At 41.3% G+C, this 22,353-nt stretch overlaps 1 protein-coding gene across 3 annotated transcripts in view; it reads right to left on the bottom strand.

Moving 5' to 3' along the window:
• The window catches only part of LOC126399581 (A disintegrin and metalloproteinase with thrombospondin motifs 14), a 90,532-nt gene that overhangs the window by 37,900 nt on the left and 30,279 nt on the right, over window positions 1–22,353 (bottom strand). For 2 of the 3 annotated variants that reach the window (XM_050059646.1, XM_050059649.1), the window contains exons 5-7: window positions 11,145–11,228; window positions 4,396–4,552; window positions 833–938 (exon numbers count right to left, since the gene is read on the bottom strand). In XM_050059646.1, the coding sequence (XP_049915603.1) occupies window positions 833–938; window positions 4,396–4,552; window positions 11,145–11,228 (347 nt within the window). The remainder of the gene's footprint in view (window positions 1–832; window positions 939–4,395; window positions 4,553–11,144; window positions 11,229–22,353) is intronic. The other variant, XM_050059648.1, reaches the window with a different exon arrangement.

Genomic DNA, 22,353 nt, shown 5'->3' with positions numbered 1-22,353 from the left:
TTTCCAAAGTCTGCAATAGCGCCCCCCTTTGGCCAATTGATGTAATATTGCTTCATTCGCATCCTCCCATGACCCTCTACCACTGTGCCAAATTTCACATGGATTGACCAAGTCAGTGAGGAGAAAAACGTGGAACAGACACACAGACACACACAGACTGAGTTTTCGTCATTATATAGTAAGATGCACCTGTAGCCAGTATCTCACTATCACTATCCTCATTCATATTTTAAGAAGCTATAAATTATATTCAGCCACAAAATAAGCCTGAAAAGCTGGAAATTAAAACAGAAGTGCAGAGTTGTTGCATTGAGATCATACTCTGTCTGGTGTGAACCGGCAGGTTTTTAGAACACTGCAGGATGGCGTGTTGCAAGAAGTTGGGTGTTTGACTCATCTCGTCGGAAACCTTTGGTCTGAACTGGGCTATAGAATATTAGAAACACCACTCAATATAATGCAGAGCAGAACAACACCACCTCAAAGTACCACCTCAACATACAGCTGAATATCTATAACATAATAGGCATCATAAAAATAGGCTCTGTGGTTGAGCAGGTGTGTTGATGTACCTAATAAAGTGTAGAGTACACACATGACGTGGTTAATGTACATACTTATGTATACACGCTCACATGTGATGCATCTATTTACTCAGTTGTTTTTCTACCAGCAGAGCTTAATAAGCTCATCTTGCCTGGCTAAGTGCTGCACGCACATGCTGAGGCAAACAGATGGTTTGTGTTGTTAAGACAACAAAGCCTCATTACCTACCTTTGATTATAGACTACAGTTACCATGCAAAACTATCGGCTTAATTGCCATTACTCACACATGGCCGGTTTCATGAGCAACCACAAAGGCCGAGGAGAAGCCGTCCTCATGGTTCAGAGTGCAGCTCCTCAGTGGGTGACACATCCCTGTAACTGGAGCGTAACCTGGGAAACAGACAAGACCACACAACCCTAATAATCAAGTACCAGGATGAAGGTCATGACATTCTCATGATGATCAAGGTAGAAAATCTGAGCTAAGGGTATGTAAGATGTGACTGACATTGTCATGGTCTGATTGACTCCTGAGCTAAGATTAGCACATGTTCAACAGCAAGCTGTGGCGACTGCTTTGAAAGTCACGTCTGTATGAATGTACTGCTTTTGATCTGATGCAGTAGGTTGCGTTTAGGCAGCAACACTCTCAAAATAGAAAAAACAAAGCCATTTGTATTTCATACTTGTGGAAAAAAATGTTTATCTTGCCCAGCTGCGGTGAACAAAGAATCCAAAAATGGAGAAGAAGTCTTAGTGAATTGAAGTCACAACAGCAAAACTACATCAAAACATCTGTATACAAACTCCCACACAACTCCTGCAGTATAACCCAAGTCTTGTGAAGCCAGTCGTATACCCAGGACTTCTCAAACACACAGCCCTTTCCAACAGGGAACTGAACTGGAAGTGAAACTTATCTATGCTCTCTTCAAAGCCAGACTCCATTGACAAAACAGTCATTTTATCTCACTGAACACTGGAGCTGCTGGTCAACCAGTTAGTTAGTTTGTGTTATTGTGCGACTTTGGTGAATCCAAACTCACCCTTTAAAATACAGAAGTCACACAATAACACGAAAAAAACTTACTGGCTGAGGCAGCGGTAGACCAGCAGCTCCAGTGTTCAGTGAGTTAAAATGACTGTTTTTGTCAGTGGAGTCTGGCTTTGAAGAGAGCATAGAAAAAGTTCACTCTCAGCCCAGTTTTAAATGTTGAGGTTTTAGCTTTAATGCATGTGTTTCAGTAGTATTGAGCATATGACTGGATAAATTAGACTTCAGCGGGAGTTATACCTGTGCACCAGCTGTATGCAGAGCCTATGCACGTGATCTATGCTGTTGTGAGCATTTATACTTATGCAGTGGTGTGTCTGTGTCAGTCTGCAGTTACACCTCCAAAACACTCGTCAGCGGTGGGGTTTTTGTGAGGACAAAGCACTTGTCTTTATCTGGACACATTTTCCCCACAAATACAACATGCTAATGTTTTTAGCAGAAGCTATGGCATTATACATTGTATAAATTAGCCTAGCAGCTAGCTGACTTTTCCTCTTCTCATATAAAACCAGGGACAACAGCAACATTTCACAAAGGTAATGTTACAAAATTTAGCTCCATTACAACCTTAAAAGGTTCACTGACAAAACAACTGTCTTATACTAAACACGTTTTCCAAACAAATATAACATGCTAACCTTATTAGCACAAGCCTATGGCATTTTACATTGTATAAATTAGCCTAGCAACGAGCAGAGATTACCTTTGCTCATATGAAGCCACTTAAAATGCTATTTTGGTGGAGGCTTTATTGTCTTCACAATTTATTGTTTATTTCAGGAGAGGCACACGTCGGGCTATGGCGTAGGGTACGACATCGATTCAACACAGAAGTGAATCCTACCTTAGATAATAGTGCGTGAGTAGTGTGAGAGTAAACAGATGTTTCGATACAGCTTTACTGTTGTTAAACACAAACCCCCTTTACTCCAATTCATCAGCCATTTTCTCTGTTTTCGGGTTCTTCTGTCACAGCAGGCATCTGAGAAAAATGTGTTCTTAATGAATTCAACATAACATGGGGTGAGCTACTGATACACAAATGTTCATTTGGGGGATGTATTACCCCTTTAAAACAATCTAGCTGGCAGAAGATACAACAGAGAGTTTCAGCAAGTTGGGTGGATCGAAGAAGCCTGAGGCTCCTGCGTGTCAGTGATATCGACCATCTCCTCACTTTCTGTACAGAAAGTCCCAAAGTAAACAGCAAGCTCGGAAGCCCAGCAGACATCCGCCCCGGGCATTACAACATTTCACACAGTTCACCAAACTTTTAAGCAAAGCACAAACATTAAACATAACTCGATCAAGAAGGTGTGCAGCGATTCAGCTTAGCGCGTTTTGGTTTGGTTCAGAAGCACACTCCTCCTGGCCTCCTTTTGGCGGCTTTCAGATAAATTTTCATGCTTTCTGACCATCAGAAGACTTTTTGGCATGCAGGTAAAAAGCAGAAAATGCAGCAGATAGACAGCCGGTGATGAAGTTATGTTGGTGGTGTTGAAAAAGAGCAAGTCAGTCATAGCAGAGTCTTTTTTTTTTTTTTTGCTACAGTGTGATAATGATGATGTTTATCGAGGCCAGCTTTTCATCCAGATGGTTGATGGTTCTTTTCATGAATGACAACAAAATGGACACGTTTAGTGCTGCGAGTGAAGTAGCAAAACATGAAAGCAGCAGTTGTGGAGCGTGACCCTTTATCTGAAAGGCAGATAAGAGGGATTCAGGAGAATGCAGTTCACATTCCCATGAAGGGAGGCTTTGCACATTGAAGCAAAAGGTGCAGCAGCGGCAGCTAGGGGTTTAAAATAATGGTGGTGGAGTCTGTTGTCAGGTTGATGACCTCACACACTGAACACACTGCGTGGGAAATAAGTTTGTGGCAAGGACAGCAGATGATAAACACTTGAAATCATTCACAGTGCATTTTCAAACATTCATTCAGTGCATCTGCTTTGCAGATTAACTGAACGGATTTTCTTCTACACATCCCAAAGCCACAGTATCTGTGTTTGTACATAGGATCTACCATCTCACAGCTAAGCTTTGACAGGAGAGTGTGATGTCTGCCCGTGACCCCGACACACAGCGTTGGTTCCAGCTCAATACAGTGCAAGGCGCCATAGAAACTGGGCTTGTTTTGAACACAACACAGCGGCAGCTATGGCAACATCCGGAGGTGCGACAGGCAAACCAGGTAGCCTCGGGTTGTCCTCTAAACATGACACGTGTGCTTTAAAAGTTAAAAATATACACAGGTCAATGCATGATATTGAACTTGAGCACAGAGGATGTTTGTTCATTCTGGACCAAGTTTCTCTGGCGGTTAGGCTGCTCGCTTCAAAATTTTGTTTTGAAGGGCTGAAAAGAAGAAATACACAATGAGACAAATACTGAACATGTATGGTATAAACTCCTCTACATGACTGCATACATGTGTTATTAGGGTTGAGTGGAGAAAAGCTCATACTGAACTCTACACAACAGAAACACAACAGTTAGTTTACTAAATGACTAACACACAAACACTTCTGTTCTTTCTCTACATGCCAAAAAACTTCTTCAACAATCTGAATTTGTCAGGGTGGCATCAAGTCAGCAAGGTGTTGGAAAGCTACTCAGTGATATTTCCCTGTGAGGTTGCAGCGGGCAGAATTGGATGTGCGACCTCAGCCGCAGCCGCCACTTTTCCATCGACCTTACCTGGGCAAGACTTGAAGCCAACCCCTTTGTGAATGGAAGCAGATATCAGCACTCAGTCTGCACAGTCCTCGATCGAGAAAAATACAGTACCTTGCATACCTGCGGGACCAAAATCTTGCCTTGTGAGGAAGATGGCGTGGTCGTGGTACTCGGCGTGGTCGGGGTCGCGGCGCTGCTGCGTGTTTGCCCATCGACACACCTGCTCCAGGCTGCGGGATGGGTTGCCACGCTCGATCAGGCTTATAGACTGCAAGGGAGAGGAAGAAGGTTTTACCATTCCAACCGTGAGCAGAAACAGTAAACAGTGATTGCACACTTTATCGATTCCTTCTAAAGGACACCGCCCCTGCTGAGGTGAAAGGAAAATAATCTTCACTGTTACGATTTCAGTTTAGGTGTGCATTTAGTTTCACTTTGAAATTCACCCTCAACACTGCTTCTGCTCAGGTACTCATGACTGTTACAAAACATCAGACTGAGAGTAAAGCTGGGGCAATAGTCCACAAACAGCGGCTGGTTCATTGTTATTAAAAACTCACTGTAGGTTTTACTGAAAGCTTACAAATTGAGTTAGTAAGGATGCAATGATTGTGAAATTCTTGGCTGTTTAAAAATAACAATAGCATTTTGCTGTTATTTTGTTTTTGTTATTTGTTCCTCCTTTTGTGCCAGGGAAACAAAGAAATCTTACATACAAAAAAAATGAATAAATAACTGAACTGTTTTAAAGTCATTCAGCTCTTCATTACACCACCTTTGAATGAGCACAAAGTCAGCCACACACATTCATAAAACAACCTTTAATGTCACCCTTTTTTTTACAAGAAAAATGTGTTTTAATTGTTTAAATTGTGTTAATTTCGTTAAATAAAATGATGACAAAAATGTATCGTCAACGACTTTTTTCCATGACAAAAACGAGACATTGACAAGTTTAAAATAGATCTTGACCATAAAAACTAGGACAAAATCTGTTTCATTTTCATCGACGAGATGTGACTAAAATAATCGTGGTGGACTATCGGATATTGAAAGCTGAGAACGGCTTTGCTTGTAATTATCCTCAAATGCCACCTGAGTGACAGGCTGGTAAACTCCAGTAAAGTCTGCACCAGGATGTTTCGCTAGCCAGCAAAAACCCTCACACTGGAGCAGGAAGTAAACAGTCTGAACTAAGCTGAGTTTTCTCTGACAGAGATAAAAGTTTAAATCACCAACTCAGAGAGAGGACACAAGTTTGAACCTCCAGACTGGCATGTTGCAGATTAAGAAAGAATTCAGGCTTTAATCAAGTTATTCTTCTGCCTCTTAACAGTGAGATCAATAAGTCAGAGTCTACAGCGAACCCAGGGACAAACCCTAGTTGTCTCACATTAGTTATTTATGGTGTCAAAGTTTTTGAGACCATGAATAGAGATGTTGAGCTTTTCAAATGATGATCAGCAAGTGTGAGCTCATAAATCAAAAACTGCTGGAGAAATGACAGTCTGTAAGTGTGAAGAAATTATTTGCAGTTGTAGAAAAAAAATTTTATACAAACTGTCACCTTGATTCTAATTTCTGATACATGAATTATCCTCACTGGATTAGTTTAAAGATAAAAATACATATAGAAAACATGATGACTCAAAGCGGGCTGAAAGGTTAGGAATTTTCATCGACTAAAACTATTTGACAAGTTTACATATAAATAGATCATGATAACGTTATAATTTGCCAAATAATTGTTTTTACTGAACAGAGCTTGAAGGCATCATAATCTAACTCAGGGGTTTCAGCCTTTTAATGAAGGTAACACGGACTATTGTGGCTAAAACAGCCCATCAACAGAACAAATATCATATCATGTTTTACCACTAGGTAGCTACTCTGCACTGGGCTACTTATAATCATTTGGTAAGAGTTGGCAGCGAAAACAAATGAATCTGTTTACACAGTATTAAATGCTCTATTTTCCTGGGAGACTTTTACTTTTTTGGATTTCGAATCCATAGCTAGCCGAGCTGTGGAAACTCGAGACTAGCCAACACTTTTACAGTTCAACAGACTTTAGAGAAAAGGCACCAAGTCGTAGATGTAGCTGAAGAAATGTAAAAAAAAAAAAATTGTTGTTGTTGGTGTATAGGCTACAAATTTTTACAATTGGAGGATGTATTTCTTTAAGCCTACAACAATGATGAGAATCATCAAGAAATGAGAAATGTAAAATGCAAAAAACCCTGATCTAACTGAACATAGCCTCCGTCAGCTGTTTCTTCCAGCCTCCGGCTAGCTAATAGCTAATGGCTAACGCTAACTAGCTCTCCTTCTGTCGATGTCAGCACAAACATGTTGTTACCATCGTAGCATTATTAGCCAAACAACAGGGTCCCGTGACTCAACAATAGTGAGTTTGCTTCCTTTTGTCCCGAAGGCATCCCAATGGAAAGATCTCTGTTTGTCCCAGAACGTTTTCTACTGTCCCTCCGGACGACGGGATGACGGGACGCCGTTTGTCTTGAGCCCTGCTTTTTAGCCTGTGCAAACTAAGGTGACACGACATTGGCCACTGCCATCAGTGAATGTCATCTTATTTGTGATAGACCAATGACAGTCAACAAGGCGAATATCGGCCGATACCGATGTTCAGCCGATAAATCAGTGCACCCCTATTAGTTGGTATGTATGCCATCTATAATGTAGACAAAGCTTTTATCTGTTTTGAACAAACCTCCTGAGCCTTTGTAAGTTTTCTGTATGGTAATATAGTACAGGCCTGTGTAAATGATATGTAAATGTATGTTAATTCAATTAAATCGTATGATTACTGATTAAAAATCATCAGTAATTAGAGGTCATTGTTGTGTTTGATGAGTCAGCATCACATCCAGTTTTTCACATGGATATCACTCGAGTGTTTCCACTCATTACAGAATAATCAATGGTTTGCAAATCAAAGGGCTCTTCAGTTCGTGTTGCTTAACTGAAATATGCTTATGTAAATTACATTCCTAACTAACATCTTGTTTCCCCGCTGCTCAGCGTGTCCTTAGCAGGAGCCAGATTTGCATTGTGAACATAAAAACTAAGTGTATGTGTGTGTGTGTTTCTTTTTCCTCAAACTGGCTTTGAATTACATGTGCAGACGGACGACTTCCAAGTGGAAACTGTTGCTGGAAACCGAGAAAGCACAACAAAGTGGAAATGGAAAAACTTATTCTGTTTTGTCTCCCGTCTATGAAGATCCAGCCAATTCAAAAACAAAATCTCAGTGGAGGATGAAATAGTGTGTCGACTGGCAACAACACAGCTCATACAGTTTGTGAGGTAAGGATAAAAGGGACTGGTGAAAACATCTGCCTTTCTTCTTCTCTTTCTGCTCCCAGTCCATGCCGGTGAAATATTCGACACATTTGAGCTCATCTAATGGGCTCTGTGACAACAGCATCTCTCAGCTTTGGCAACCACACAGCAGAGCCAAAATGCAAAATGCCCAGTCTCCAGGCAGCATCAGTGAGTTATGTAGATTAGAAGGCCCTCAGAGATAATAAATCACTGGTGTCTGTCACCATGCATACTTTATCTGCACCTCTTCACTGCTTAATTTGCAGCCTGATAACAACCAAAGACATAAAGGTGACATAAAGTAGCAACAGGTGAATAGAAAAACAGACTCTAGGGCTGCCCGGGATCAAACGTTAGTCGACCAGAGAGGTCGTTAGTCGGCAAGATTTCATATTAACTAGGACCAAGTGGGAATTTAAATTGAAAGGACAGACACAGGAAGTGGCCACACTCAGCAGTCAGACAGGAGTCAGGTTAATTTCCAGGGCTGGTACCTGTGGTTATTTCAAAGGCTAGTTAATAACATGTCGGGCAGGAAATCCAAAGTGTGGGATCATTTTGAGAAGGTGAAGGACGAACCCAAGGTGATATGTAAACTCATCTTCATTGGTCGACTACAAACATGACGTATCATCTGAAACATGGAAGTAGCTACATGCCCATTAGCCCACAGCGTCATTAACAGGCGGCTCGCTCAGTGTGTGACGTGCACTTGTAGATAAAATATAGGCCTATATTAATGAAGGTTCATTAGTACGGTTTTGTATTTCTCTGTAATGTAGCACAGTGTTAACAATGTTACTGATACTATTCTTTCTCACACCTTCAACTCAAACCATTGTGTTGCCCCGCCCAAAATATATCATTTAATAATCTAATTAATATCATAAACGTGGGCGACTCGTCAACTAATGGCTCTAAATGACGACTATTGGTCAACTAGGAAAATTCGTAGTCTAGGGCAGCCCTAACAGATTCATCCATGCTTTTATGGAAGCATAACATTTTTGAGTTATTCGTCCATCTGTACGTCCCATTCTTGTGAAAGCAGTATCTCAGGAAGGCCTTGAGGGAATTTCGTCACATTTGGCACAAACGTCCACATCATACACTGTGAGAACAGAAATTATTGTCGGCTTTTCACATTCCCAGCGGTCCTTGAACACATCATGTGCAAGAAATGCTTGCCATCTTCTTTACCTCGCCCCTGCCAAATCACCACACCCCCAACCCCGTCACCCTTACCCTGACCTCACTCGCCTACCCAGGGAGTCCGGAATGGAACAGGAGACATGAAAAACAGCGGTGGGGGATTAAAAGAAAGGGGTAGTGGGGAAAAAAAGAAAAGAAAAAAGAACCTTTTGATTTCATGAAAGCATACACACACCTCCAACCTCACAAACAGACCCCCTCCCTTTGGGTCTGGGGGTTGTTTTATACAGGTAAAGGAGCAGCAGGTGGTGGCCTCCATCAGTCAGCCCCCTCTCCAGAGTCTGGGGGCGACTGAAGAAGAGAAAGCTGCAATTTCATTGAATTTTTAATGTGCTGAATTGAATTTGCAGAGGAAGACAGAGGGGGGGTGGATGACCCTTCACCTCTAGCCTGTTCTAACTCATTCCCCCTTTTTACTACCTCACACACACACACACACACACCAACAAACACTCAAAATGCCACTCAGCACCGTCAACATACATTACACCAATATGCCTGTTTGTCTTTTGTGTTATTTGTGATATACACCTTCCTCTCTACATGCACCTGCATAGCGATGGAAGAATGTCTCTCCATAGTCCTTACGTAATACAGGTTATTGAAGCAAGCAGCATGTACTGAATGTTAAATGACAGTAATAAAAGCCAGATGGGACTGTGTCAGCGTGTATGTACTCTGCATTGTAAACATATGATCTGTCTGTTATCAGTCCCCGACATGGCTGAGCTAATAGTCTGTAGTGTATGTAACAGCATGCAGCGCTGGGTGGTGTTATCATCATGTATTATGCATTCTCAAATCACATCTTTTGCAGTGAGGTTAAATGTGGTGAGATTTTCAATGCAGTTTTTCCAAGTCGCACTTTTAATTAAACAACGACCCAAAGCATAAACACATCGCACACTGCTTGGGGCCTCTAACCAGCTGCGGGGCCGACCCAAAATACAATGAAAATGTGATCTTTCCCTTTTTTATTTTGGGGATTCCTTGGCTACTGTTATAAATCCAGTCAGTGTTTTGACATGCACCCAACAAACCAGGCTCCTCAGAGAAACCAGTGCAGTACCTGCAGTAACCTGATACTGTAAACCCACACTTCCACTCAGCAGCACACGCACATCCACAAACTTAATTTGCATGCACTTATTTTAACTGTACTGCTGTTCGACGATACTGTTTTGCTCTGCCTGAGAGCACAGTGAGAGAAGAAGTTCTACAGTGACAGAAACATGTCTCAATCTTACAAATACTGTAATGTTCAGCAGTAGAAACTGATTCATTTTGACTTTGTTCATCACATACTTTTCTTTGTCATGCACATGCTTGCATGTAAAAAGCTGATTAGAAACCCAATCACATATTGAGGTAAGGGATTAGAGAGACCTCAGTCCGACTGAGAGAAAGATGATTTCTTGGCCGTGTGAGAAATCCCTCCGGTCTCTCTAATCCCCCGCCACAATTACAGAAGCCGGGTTTCTAATATACATGCATGACAGCAGGATATCACATTACTGCAGAAAAGTGACTGCTAAGTTACTATGATGCATGGACACACACTGAATGAGTCAGTCTTGGAGGAATAGTTCAACATTTTGGTCAAGAAACATTTTCACTTTCCTGCTGCAGATGAGAATATTGACACCTCTCTCCTGTCTGTGTGGTAGGTTAGCTTTGCTTCCCATAAACACTGGAAACAGGAGGAATCACCTCACGTGGCTGGATATAACGCTAACAAAATCTTATAACCAACAACACTGAAGCTCACTAAATAATTGTTTAAAAGTTGGGTCCTTTATTTATTTATTCATTTGAACATTTTTATATCATTCTGTAGCTTCCCAGAAGTATTCCGTATGTATTACGTATTCAAATTCAAACATTCAAATTTTGGTCGAATGCTACTTTCCCACGCCCTTAAACAATAATAATTTTCTCCATGATGACGCCGCCAGATATAAACTCTTTAGCCCGCTGAGCCAAACTCACTGTCTCATAGAGAACAGACACAGTGTGCACATATTGCACATAGGGATCTTTTATACATATACACGGACAGGTCACCAGACTATCACAGGGCTGACACACAGAGACAGACAACCATTCACACTCACAATCACACCTACGGAAGAGTTAGAGTCACCAATTAACCTGCATGTCTTTAGACTGTGGGAGGAAGTCGGAGTACCTGGAGAAAACCCACGCTGACACAGGGTTTAAAACAGGAACTCTCTTGCTGCTGCCCCAGATGTCTTAAACATTTGCACAGATAGACAATAACACCAACGTGTGACATAGCTTACCTGTCGGTACCCGACCATTATCATGCGGACAAGGACAACGTTGATGTTGGTCCCCAAAGATTCGTCGTGGTAGATCTCATCAACCTGAAAGGAAATGAAAATTATCTGTCACTGATCCGAGGGATGAAAGAAACACAATGATCCCTTAGCCTGCAGAGCATGTACTGTACATATCAGTTCATGTCTGGTTTCTGGAGTTACCAAGGGAAACGGTTTATTAGTCCATATGTGCTGAAAGGGCCGAAGAAGATAACTACGGCTGCTTCAAGTATGTAAATCAAAGTCTTCAGGTGGCATCAAATGGTTTGAGAAGAAAAAAAAACAGTGACATTTGATTGTCAAGTGACATTATCAAGCTGCACACAGTGAGGTCATGTTTACCAAGCCGGCTGTGTGTGATGTTTTATACCCAGGGTATTAAAAGGCACAGGGAAGAAGATGTAACGCTGTCTGTAGTCGTTTGTGCTGCTGGGAGGTATAAAGTCTTCACTGACCTCTCTCTAGGAGTCAGTTTGCCTTATTAAAAATCTGCTCAAAAAGAAACCAACATTTCTTCTAAACTCCCCAGAGCAGTACAAACACACCTGATCATGCTGGCTGCTTCCACGGATTTAATTTCTTGGATACACAACCTCCCAGCAGCAGGTTGTCAAACCATTGGGGAGGGTTTTTTTTTCATCTCTTACAACAAGCTTGGAATCATGATGAAACATGTGGAGACATCTGGCAACCTCCCAATAAAACCAGTGTTGTTATGCAATGGCAAAGAAGCCTGACCCAGAAATGTGTCGACTGCTGTTTGGCTTTATAATAATAATAATGCTTTGGTATGTGGATGCTTAACTCAGGGGCCAAGTCAGGATCCCATTCAAATCCCAATTCCAATTTCCACTTGAGTGTGTTTTATTTTCAAATGGTCTCTACATGTCGGCACTCCTCCGGGGCCCCGTAAAGTCAATCAACTGCTTCACTTTGCGGTTGATAAATAAAGTTCAGAGGAAAATAAGGGATGAATATTTCTTTTTTTCCATAAATCAGTAAGTCATTTAGTCGGGACATGTTGGTAATGGATGGTAATTAACAGACCGGGAGACTCTCGATTGGTAAACATGGAGACATTTAGTTTCACAAAGCATCCTCACATTCCACCAGTGGAGCTGTTACTGAGAGGAAACATATGTTTACAACTGGTATTTTAAAGCACATGGGTCGACGCTGCGTGTGACTGACTCGCAAATTTAACATGTTGAAAGCTTAGAAATGAAATTGTGCAACATCTGTGCATGATTTATCGTAATATCCTAATTTGATTTCCTTCACACTCATCTCAATTATTCCTGCAACTTCCAACACAATTAATACTTCTACACAAGAGTCCATATAGTTTCTCACTTAAAGGGATAGTTCAGATTTTTTGAAGTGGGGTTGTATGACATACTTATTCAAAGTTAGTGCGTTACCTTAAGTAGAGAGCGGCCAGCACGCCCCCACTTTGGAGAAGCACTGCCATGGAAGCTAAGCTATGTACCGCGTGGACAGGGGCAGCAGCAAAGTATATTTTTGCAACCTAAAAAATTTATATTATTTTAAGTGTACGGTATATTTGCAATATTTTCGCTGCTTTAACCTCTCTAACTCCAGGACGCCAACGTCCTCGCTCCCCTCCTCCTCTGTTAAATGGTACCTCCCAGGCGCACTACGTCATCAAACCATGTGATGTTTGGTATTGCCGGATTCAGGAAGTTCTCAACTTTTGAAAAATAACATTGTTGTTCTTTTATTTATTATTTATTTCGCACCAGAGCAGTCTAAACACACAAAGTCCAAAATCGCGATGAGTGGTGACAAGTCATGTCATGCCATTTTTGACGGGAAAAGTTTAAGGATTACTCGCAATCTTATGTGGAGCCGTTGGCAGGGACTTAGCTCTTTTAAAAAAGGCAAGAGTCTCACTCCTACCACTATTTTTGGCTGAGATATACCACCTAGAAAGGATCATAACTTTCATGTTTCATATGGCTTTATTTGGTGATATTTTATGGTGTTTCTGTCATAAACAACATCAGCTATCACAATCACACCAAGTGTTTGTCTGTGAATGCTGCAAGTTACAGTGAAGCCGATTTGTGTACTTGTGTTTGAAAATGTGTCTATTAAGCCATGTTTAATGTGTGTTTTGAACTCTATGGTTTTGAATCAACTAATCTCTACAGCATTTCACAGAAACCTCTGCTGCCAACTAGTGTTTCGGAGGTGTAACTGCAGAGTGACACAGACACACCACCGCACAAGTATAAATCCTCACATCGGTGTATGCCACATGCGTAGGCTATGGCATAGGGTCTGCCGCAGAAATATAAATCTTGCTTAATACGTTTTCATTTTTCAATGGCTTTTTTTTTTTTTAAATTTTAAAATGCAGACAATCTCTATACACATGAGCGGTTTAGCACCATTACTCTTGTCCATATCAGCACACCCAAAAATGCATATCACATGACCATTAACATACACTGGGCATACATGTGCCTATATAAACAGGAAGCAGATTGTCTACTCGAAAGAAAACCCTACTGAGATGGTGAACAGTCAGACCATAGATTCCTTTGCTTGGACCGGCAACAAAATGGTATGAGGTGGTCAAGGCGGTGTAAAATAGATTGACTGCAAAGAAAATACAGTAGCATATTAGAGCGGTACCGGGAGCAATATCCAATCCAGAGGACGTCATTGTGATGGGAAAGGAGTACCGACACATGAAGGATAAAATTACAAAAGGTCTGTAGACCTCGCTAAAATGTTTTGTCTTGACATGTCATGACTGAAAAGACCCAATCAGGCAGCAAATATGCGCGTTTGCATCTATGTTTCCATCAGTCCAGACTCAAATTACAACATGGTCAGCAGCATTTTCAAAGTTGTTGTTTCTGGAAAATTCAAGTTGCTGTAACATCTTCATGTTTAAGATCTTTTGAGCACCACAAACAAAATCGCACTACCAACAGGGCGACAGAAATGTCAGCCACAAGTTTGTAATTACCTGAACAAATACATGTGTCTGGGTAAATGCCACCAGAGGTCAGTGAGGGCTACATGATGTACATGCGTTCTTTTGAACCATGGGTGAACTGACCCTTAAAAAAACCCTCTTCATCTTATCACACCTGAAGGTCATCCTCTGAGTCACTGTTCTCATGTTGACTGTAACATTTGTTGAATTTTCATCACCTTGACCACTGCAGACATGTTAACATGTCAGAGCAGGAAAAAGCTTAGGTGTACCTAAACACTGATTATTAATATAACTAGTTACACCTTTTCAAAATGTCAGCCCCCTAAAAGTCTGTTGTAAAACATCTGATCTCAACTTGTATTTATAGCTTGTATAACTTGTTTTATCTACATCAGCTCTCAAGTGGAACTGCATCCCCCTGACAGTACATCTTTGTAATAACCATCAGCTCTGGAGTCAATGAGGTTGATACGCTGTGAGCATGGAGCTCAAATTTTTTCCTACTGATGTTTAAAGTTTCAGCACAATATGAGATTTCTATATAATACCATTAACATAATGGTATGTTACAGCACGAGTGTGCTTTGTAAAAAAGATTAAAAAAAAGTACCGAGGGGGCGTCAGTGGTTTAGTGGTAGAGCAGGCCTGTATACAGCCTCTACTTCGGAGACTAACTCTTATCTTTCCCTTGTCTACCCCCCTATCTCCAAATTCACATTAGTTCAGAAACTGTTGAAAAGAAATAAACAGTTCAAGGGAATAATATCCACAAGGCTTGCGGCAACAGGACTAAAATCATTGTGGTTTCCAAGCTAGTGCAGTCTTTGATACCTTGATGATGCCATTTTACTTTGAGAGACTTGGGCACTGGGTGGGAGCAAATGGAACCAATTTAAATAGATCTTCCATTTTATTCACCAGCGTTTAATGTGGCTGCTGGTCAGGGCCAGCTATTAGGGATTATGGACAGAGACAAAATTTTCCAAATCTGGCTGCTCATCCACTCCACCACCCCCACCACCACCACCCTTAGCTCTGATCATAGACTGTTTAAAAAAATGGACATAGCTACCGTGATGTCACCCACTGGTTTGTGGACTCCTGTTCAGAAGCCTCAAGATCGGCATTTCGGCTGTCGTCCTCTCAGTTTCTTGGAGCTAGAAGCAACCATATTTGGAAGAGCGGGTGGATCTGACTGAGAACCCTGACTGAGGACACTACTCTCTGACAGCTTGTCAATCAAATGGGCAAGGCCCTTAATTATGCACGACTAAAAGTTAACTAAGAGTTAATGCCTCAAGTCAGGGAGTTCAAGTATCTCGGGATCTTGTTCAGCGTGAGATGGATCAGCGGTTTGGTGCGGCTTCTGCAGTGATGCTGGCGGAAAGCATTGCCTTCCGGCTCGGAAGGCAATGCTTTCGATTTACTGGTCCATTTATGTCCCAACCCTCACCTATGGTCATGAGGTCTGGGTAGTGACCGAAAGAATGAGATCACTGATACAAGCGGCCGAAATGAGTTTCCTCCGTGGGGTGGCTGAGCTGAGCCTTAGAGATACGGTACGGAGCTTCGACATCTGGAGTGAGCTCGGAGTAGAGCCACTGCTCATTCTCGTCGAAAGGAGTCTGGTGAGTTGGTTCGGGCATCTGATCAGGATGGCTCCTGGGCAATTCGTGTTGGAGCTGTTTCGAGCTGGTCCCACCGGTAAGAGGCCTGGTGGCAGACCCAGAACATGATGGAGGGATTACATACCTCATCTGGCCTGAGAACAGCTTGGGGTTCCCCAGGAGGAGCTGGGAAGCGTTGCTGGGGAGAGGGACGTCTGGGGTGATTTGCTTGGCCTGCTGCCCCCACAACCTGGCCCCAGATAAGCAGATGGATGGATGGATGGATGGATGGATGGATAAAAATTCACCCCCTGTACAGCTGTCATTAATGTTGAAATTAGCCATAGAGACCAAAACTGTTTTGTACCAGACTGTAAACATGTTTATGTCAGCTGTAAAGTTAGGCATTGTAACATGGGGGTCTATGTGGATTAACTGGAACCAGCCTCAAGTGGCCATTAGAGGAACTGCAGTTTTTGGCACTTCTGTGCTGGCTTTATAGGGGTTATAGCTTGACTCTAATACTAACACAGGCAATATCAAATGGTTTCACACAATTAAAAGGGTTTTATGGAGACTAACAACACCACACAGGAATACAGTTAGGCTCATTGAATCCACAAGTGTCTCAGGTGTCCAGTTATACCCAATTTATGCAACTCAAAGACTGTTTAGGGACCCCAGTAGGCAGAAATATTCCATTACACCATTTTGAAAATGGCAATGCCACTTTCTCCTCTCCAAAATTTAGCCCAACTTTGAAGCACTGCCCCGCCCAACAAGACAGGTTGGTATCAGTGAATGCCTCAGGGCGTGGGTCCACATAGCGTTTTTTTCTCAGCGCCGGGGTCTTTTTTCAATAGTTCTAATGAGGAGAGAGCATACGTGGCTGCCTTTTTTCAGGCTTTTTTTTGCAGCCGCTTCCAACGGTTCTGGTTGAAAAGCTCTTAACTTCTTGTCTCAATTGTGGTTTCATCTACAAATCAGTAATATTGTCCATATCAGATCAATGTAGCCCAACACTGAAGTTTAGCAACGCTAACAAAAGAAAACATTTTTATCCATACAGTCCTGGCTGCCTTACACTGCCTCCCAGTTAGAATAAGTTTTAGGTGTTTTTAATTACTTTTCAAACTTATCCACCTCTGATCTTTCAGTACAATATCTTTCAGGAACAATATTAAGATATGGAGAGAAAACACATGAAAATATTTTTCTGCTCCGGGCCAAATCCAAAGATACACTGTAATACCTAAAGAAAAATGGAAATCAACAACCTCCCCCTCAGCACAATATCAAAGTTGTTCTTCTTTCTTTTATTTTACTATTTAAACAGAAAACATTTAAGTTAATGTATTTTTCAATGCTTCGTAAATATGGTGAAAAATGAAACTGACGGGTTTTGTTCGTAGCATTTCTACATTAATCTACAAAAGGTCATCTAATATCTGGCATTGCGAGACACTGAATTTAGAAGAGCCCTGAGGTGAAGTCAGATGTTTTCATTAATTCTACAACAGAGGCGCTGAGCAGCTGTGACGTTATTTCTGTCTGTAAGCTTTAATCTGTCCAGCTGCTACTGAAGACAGCATATGCAAAGAAAAGTATTAATTTCATTAAAATTACAATCCTGACACACACATGAATTACCAAGACAACCAGCCATCTGCAGAGCTGAGATGATAAATGAACAAATAACGAGAAAGAACAGAAATGACAGAGGTTGTTTTTCATGGTCAAACCGGCACGTCAAGTTTCTTTTACTTTGTTTAACTTAAGTTTTGTGTTATAAAATCTTTGCTGACTGTCTTACAAGATTTCTGAAATTGTATCTTTAAATATGCAAATGAGGCTTATCTAATTAAATATATGCATATTTGTTTACATTTCTAGAACAAAATTCTGAACAGTGGATAAAGCCAGGTTCAAAACTCTTGTTTTATTTTGTCGACATATTAGAGTCAAAGATTTTACAGAGGAAATTTTGAATATTTCTTTTTATCACTCCATGATTCAGAAAATACTGTTAACAGCCATTAAAAATCAATTTCCGCCATGTTTTCACAAATAAAATGTTGTAAAATCAGGCTATGAATAATGTATGAACAAACCTCTCTTTGAAAACCTTCAGGATATAGATAATAACAAAACTGGAATGTTTGATGTATGTAAGTGCTACTTAAGTGAGGATTTCTGACTCAGAAACTCATTTTGTTTTTATCAAATTAAATAAATTGTTAGGACACGACTGGTGAAGATGGTAAAAATTCTAACTAGTAGATACCATGAAACTCGTCTTTTAGAAATTTACTTTCCACAAGTGTGCAGTGGTGCCCCCAAGGGAGGACCAGGCGGCCATGGCCCTTCTGACACAATTGCTGACTCCTCATGGGGAAAATAACTGGAGGTCGATATTACTGTCTTAAAAGAGGCTGTGGTGTGCTTATTTTTAAGCTAGCTAATCACGCAAAGGTAATGGTATCTTTTCAAGCTAGTCACCCCAACCAAAGCATCCATTGGTACCAACCAGGTCTGCATTGCTTGTCGGGAAGGGGTCTAAATCAGTGGTTCCCAACTGGTCCATCTATGGGGTCCAGATTTCTCCTTAGTCATCAGTTCAAGGTCCATACATTCGGCATCATACTTGCGTTTGGCCACGTCGTCCAGCTAGTTTGCCGTCTCTGTCAAGTAGCTGTCACTCACTCTACAGCAGGAAACAGCACTCCAAAATAAAAGCTCTGTGCTGGAAATCCACTGTGCTTCAAAATGAAGTTTGTTTTTTACAAACCTAGAACGTTCGCGAGTCACCTAGGGTCAATTCAGACCCACTTTTGGACTATGAGCCACCAGTTGGTAACCACTGGTCTAAATAACGTTTCAAAGTTAGGCTAAATTTTGGCGAGGGAACAACTGACATAGCAATGAGTTCTATGGGAACCCATGAGTATCCTAAACTAAACCAACCTATTTGAAGAACAACGAATCATATACAACACATTAAAACAAGACTGTTGTTGGTATTCGAAATGTGAACTGTACCAGTATTAGTCAATGCACGTTAGATAATTAGTGATATTAACAGTAAAATAAGAAATTAAAATTTTCTGGCACTGCCCAAGAGTCACAACATATTGGCACAATATTTTTCAGTCGTTATCAGATGTCCTAGGTAGAACTGTGGATCCTGATCCACTGACCGCATTCTTTGGTATTAAAGGTTCTGACCTTGTGTTAACAAGGTTCTCAACCTCATGATATTATTTGTAGGGACGCACCGAATATTCGGTAACCGAATATATTTGGCCGAATATTGCAAAAAAACACACATTTGGTATTTGGTGGAACACGTGAAAAGCAAGGCCGAATAATAGTGGCGTGTTTTGATAACGCAATCAAACAGCGTGCGGTGATGGACGGAGTAAAATGTCGGCAGTGTGGCGATATTTTACTCCTGCACTCGCATTTGTGACTAAAAATAGCTTTGTGTGGGCAAAATAAATCATTCAGCATGCTGTGCGAGTACAGATTTCAACCAGCAGCAGAAACGAAACGGCTAATCCCGCCGGTTGTGGGTTGAACGGGGGTCACAGACACAGACAGGAATGTATTCCTGTCAAATACGGCAGCGCATGATAACGGCTTACCGGCGACGGAGAAGTCCGGCTCCAGGTGAATAACTTGTTGTCACGACTGCCCAAAAGTACCTGAACAGCCGAGCCGTGGCGGCACACAGTATGTGGCGTGTCAGAGGAGAAACGAGCCGTTCACATTTCTCTCTTTGTGGCAGGTAACGGTCCACAAACCTCACCGCACTTAAGGGACTGTTCATTACTTATGAAGGGACTTGTCAGAGGAGGAGGGTGGCTGGTTGATTTTTATTTCATTTATTTATTTTATTTTGATCCCCCCTATGTTAATCACTTATTGATGCTGTTTTTGAAGTATGAATAAGTCAATAAGTAATTTATTCCATTGAAATATCATTGACGTACTATAGAAAAGTGATTTATCTTTTTATAAATGACAAAAGGCACATCTGCCTAATTTTTGCTGTGGTATCGTGATACTACTCAGAACCGTGATATTTTCACTGGTATCGTACCGTGGGTCCCAATTTTGGTACCGTGACAACACTAATCTGGAGGGGGTTCATCTTCAAAAACTAATGAAAAACTAAACAACGGTATTCGGTATTCGGTACTCAGTATTCGGCCAAGCGTTTAATAATATTCGGCTTCGGCCACAAATTTTCATTTCAGTGCATCCCTAATTATTTGTGATTCTACTTGCACATAGATTGATATTATTAAATTGGAAGCAGACATGGACACCTGACATCGTTCTAAATCCTCCCCCCTTTTAAATTCAATTTCTTTCTTTTTTTAATTATTATTATAATTTTTTTAATGGTTTTAAATAGAACAATAGATTTTATCTTTAATTATTATATATTGCAAACATGTCTTTTCCTATACATGTATGACAAATCACCCTTTGGTATTTTGGATTTCTGACTTGTTGAATATTTTCTATATTTTTGTATCATAAATTCTGTTTTCACTTTTATACTACTGCCACTGTTTGTTCAACTTTGAAAACCCCAATAAAAAGTGTTGGAATAAAAAAGAAGAAACTAAACTATGTCAGTATGTGATTCCTGAACTCTCCATATTGACATAGTTTGCCACTAACCTATATAGCAAGTAGCCTATATACATCAGCCACATAATAGAGTTCCTAAACTTCAGTGATGGCTTTTGGTTTTGATGTGCCACTTGATTTTAGTGGCCCCATCTGGCCACCAGTGTGATACATTTCTAGGGGCACCACTGCTAGTCTGAAAGAGGACATATAATGGAAGCAAAATAGCCCAAAATCTAAAAATGGATAGCCGTTAGGGAGAGATGTGACAGCTATTTCAGGTCAGTTTTAGGGTTAATTTATATGAACAGTGATGTTCATTTTAAAAAACAGAGGTGTCCTCGGTCAGGCTCTTTCAGTATTTGTCCTTGTGCAGCTCACGAAGCTTCAGATATGGTAAAAAGAATAACGGAGTGCTACTACGAGAGTGCGCCACTGAGCTCTCTCTGAGTATTAATTATGACCGTGCAGAACAAAAGCTCTGTCACTGAAGAAAGGCTATCTTGGCTTCTGTCCAAATTTGCTCAGGGTTACACCCAAGGCATTTAAGCAAATATTCCATTCACAGAAGCCCATTCAGGTCAATAAGGGCTGTAAGGAACACTCAAGTGACCCCAAATTCTCCCAGATTTGTTACGAGCTCACATTCCTAGACTGGTCTATACTGACCTATATACGTGTGTTTATGTTGGACCCGAAACACAGAGGCTGTTGAAAAATGAGGACAGCATCAAAAATAGCATCATGAAGGTTCTATTATGAACATTGACACTGCAAACTTTTCCTGACTCAGAGATGCATTCAGCTTTTTTTTTTTTTATTACTTTTTTGTGAGTCCTCCAACCCCACGTATACAGGGATAATCACAAAGCCAGGAGGAGCACACAGAGGGCGGGAATCGGACTGCTGTGGCTGAAAATGAGAATAGCAGCTGTGGGCTACAGGCGCTAGGTGTCCCTGGCTTGTGTACAGCATCACATCGACGTGGACAAAACCTGGTGCGCGCTGTAACAACACAGCCATTGTGCGGCAGGCACCTCAGCAGTCACCTTGGCTTCGCGCAGACAGGATGTTCAGTAATCAATCCCTCGGGGAGAGTTTCTCCAGGTGGTACTACACATTCTGCAGCCACGGAGCAGGGATTCAGAGGGATTTGAGTGGGCAGAGCTCTTTCAGACACAGCAAGCCTGTGGCTTACAAGTGGAACTAAAGAGTTTTGACCCTCGTTTGTTTAAACTGCGCCTTTATTTCTGAAAGTTGCACATTTCTCTCGTCAAACTTTTCCAAGAATGAAGCAGAATATGTAGATATTACTGTGAAGAACTTCATTTCACTTCATAGTTCAGTAAATTTTATCCATAAGGACGTCTTGAAATTATCTCATCCTGCCATGCATCTGAAATAAGTGCTTATCAGAGAGCACTAGGAACTAAGAACTGATAATTATAGAGCACACTCTCGCAGCTATTTCGCAGTACAATCTGCCAAGGTCATGAAAATCAGACATTTCTCTTGCAGGAGACATTTGGAGATGGACTGTGTATATATTATCCTAATTAAATAAGCACATCATTCCATGTCAGCAGAGCTTGGAAGTGTGAGTGAACTCCTGGCGCTGGTTTCCATGACTGCCCCGCACAGCTCCCAGTCAACTCTTTAATTGGTCTAGTGCAGCTAATCAGACCACCATGCAGGGTCCAAATGGTAACTGTTACAGAGTGAAACCAGCACCCTGTGAAAATCTGACTTGAGAGATTAGGGCCCATTAAGTAGATTATGGTGGTAGGAGCTGGTGGAACCCGTAATGAATGAGCTGAGAAATTTCTTCTTTTTTTTTTTGTTCACCTCTCATCGGTAATCCATAAACAGCTAGAGGAAGTGGGGGTCTGGGGAGAAGTGTGGCAAGGTCTGATGTCAGAGAGGACAAGGAGGGAAAAATACCTCCACA

This window comes from Epinephelus moara, chromosome 13 (assembly GCF_006386435.1).
Source record: "Epinephelus moara isolate mb chromosome 13, YSFRI_EMoa_1.0, whole genome shotgun sequence".
NCBI lineage: Eukaryota > Metazoa > Chordata > Actinopteri > Perciformes > Serranidae > Epinephelus > Epinephelus moara.
This window is presented reverse-complemented; position numbering and strand designations above follow the sequence as displayed.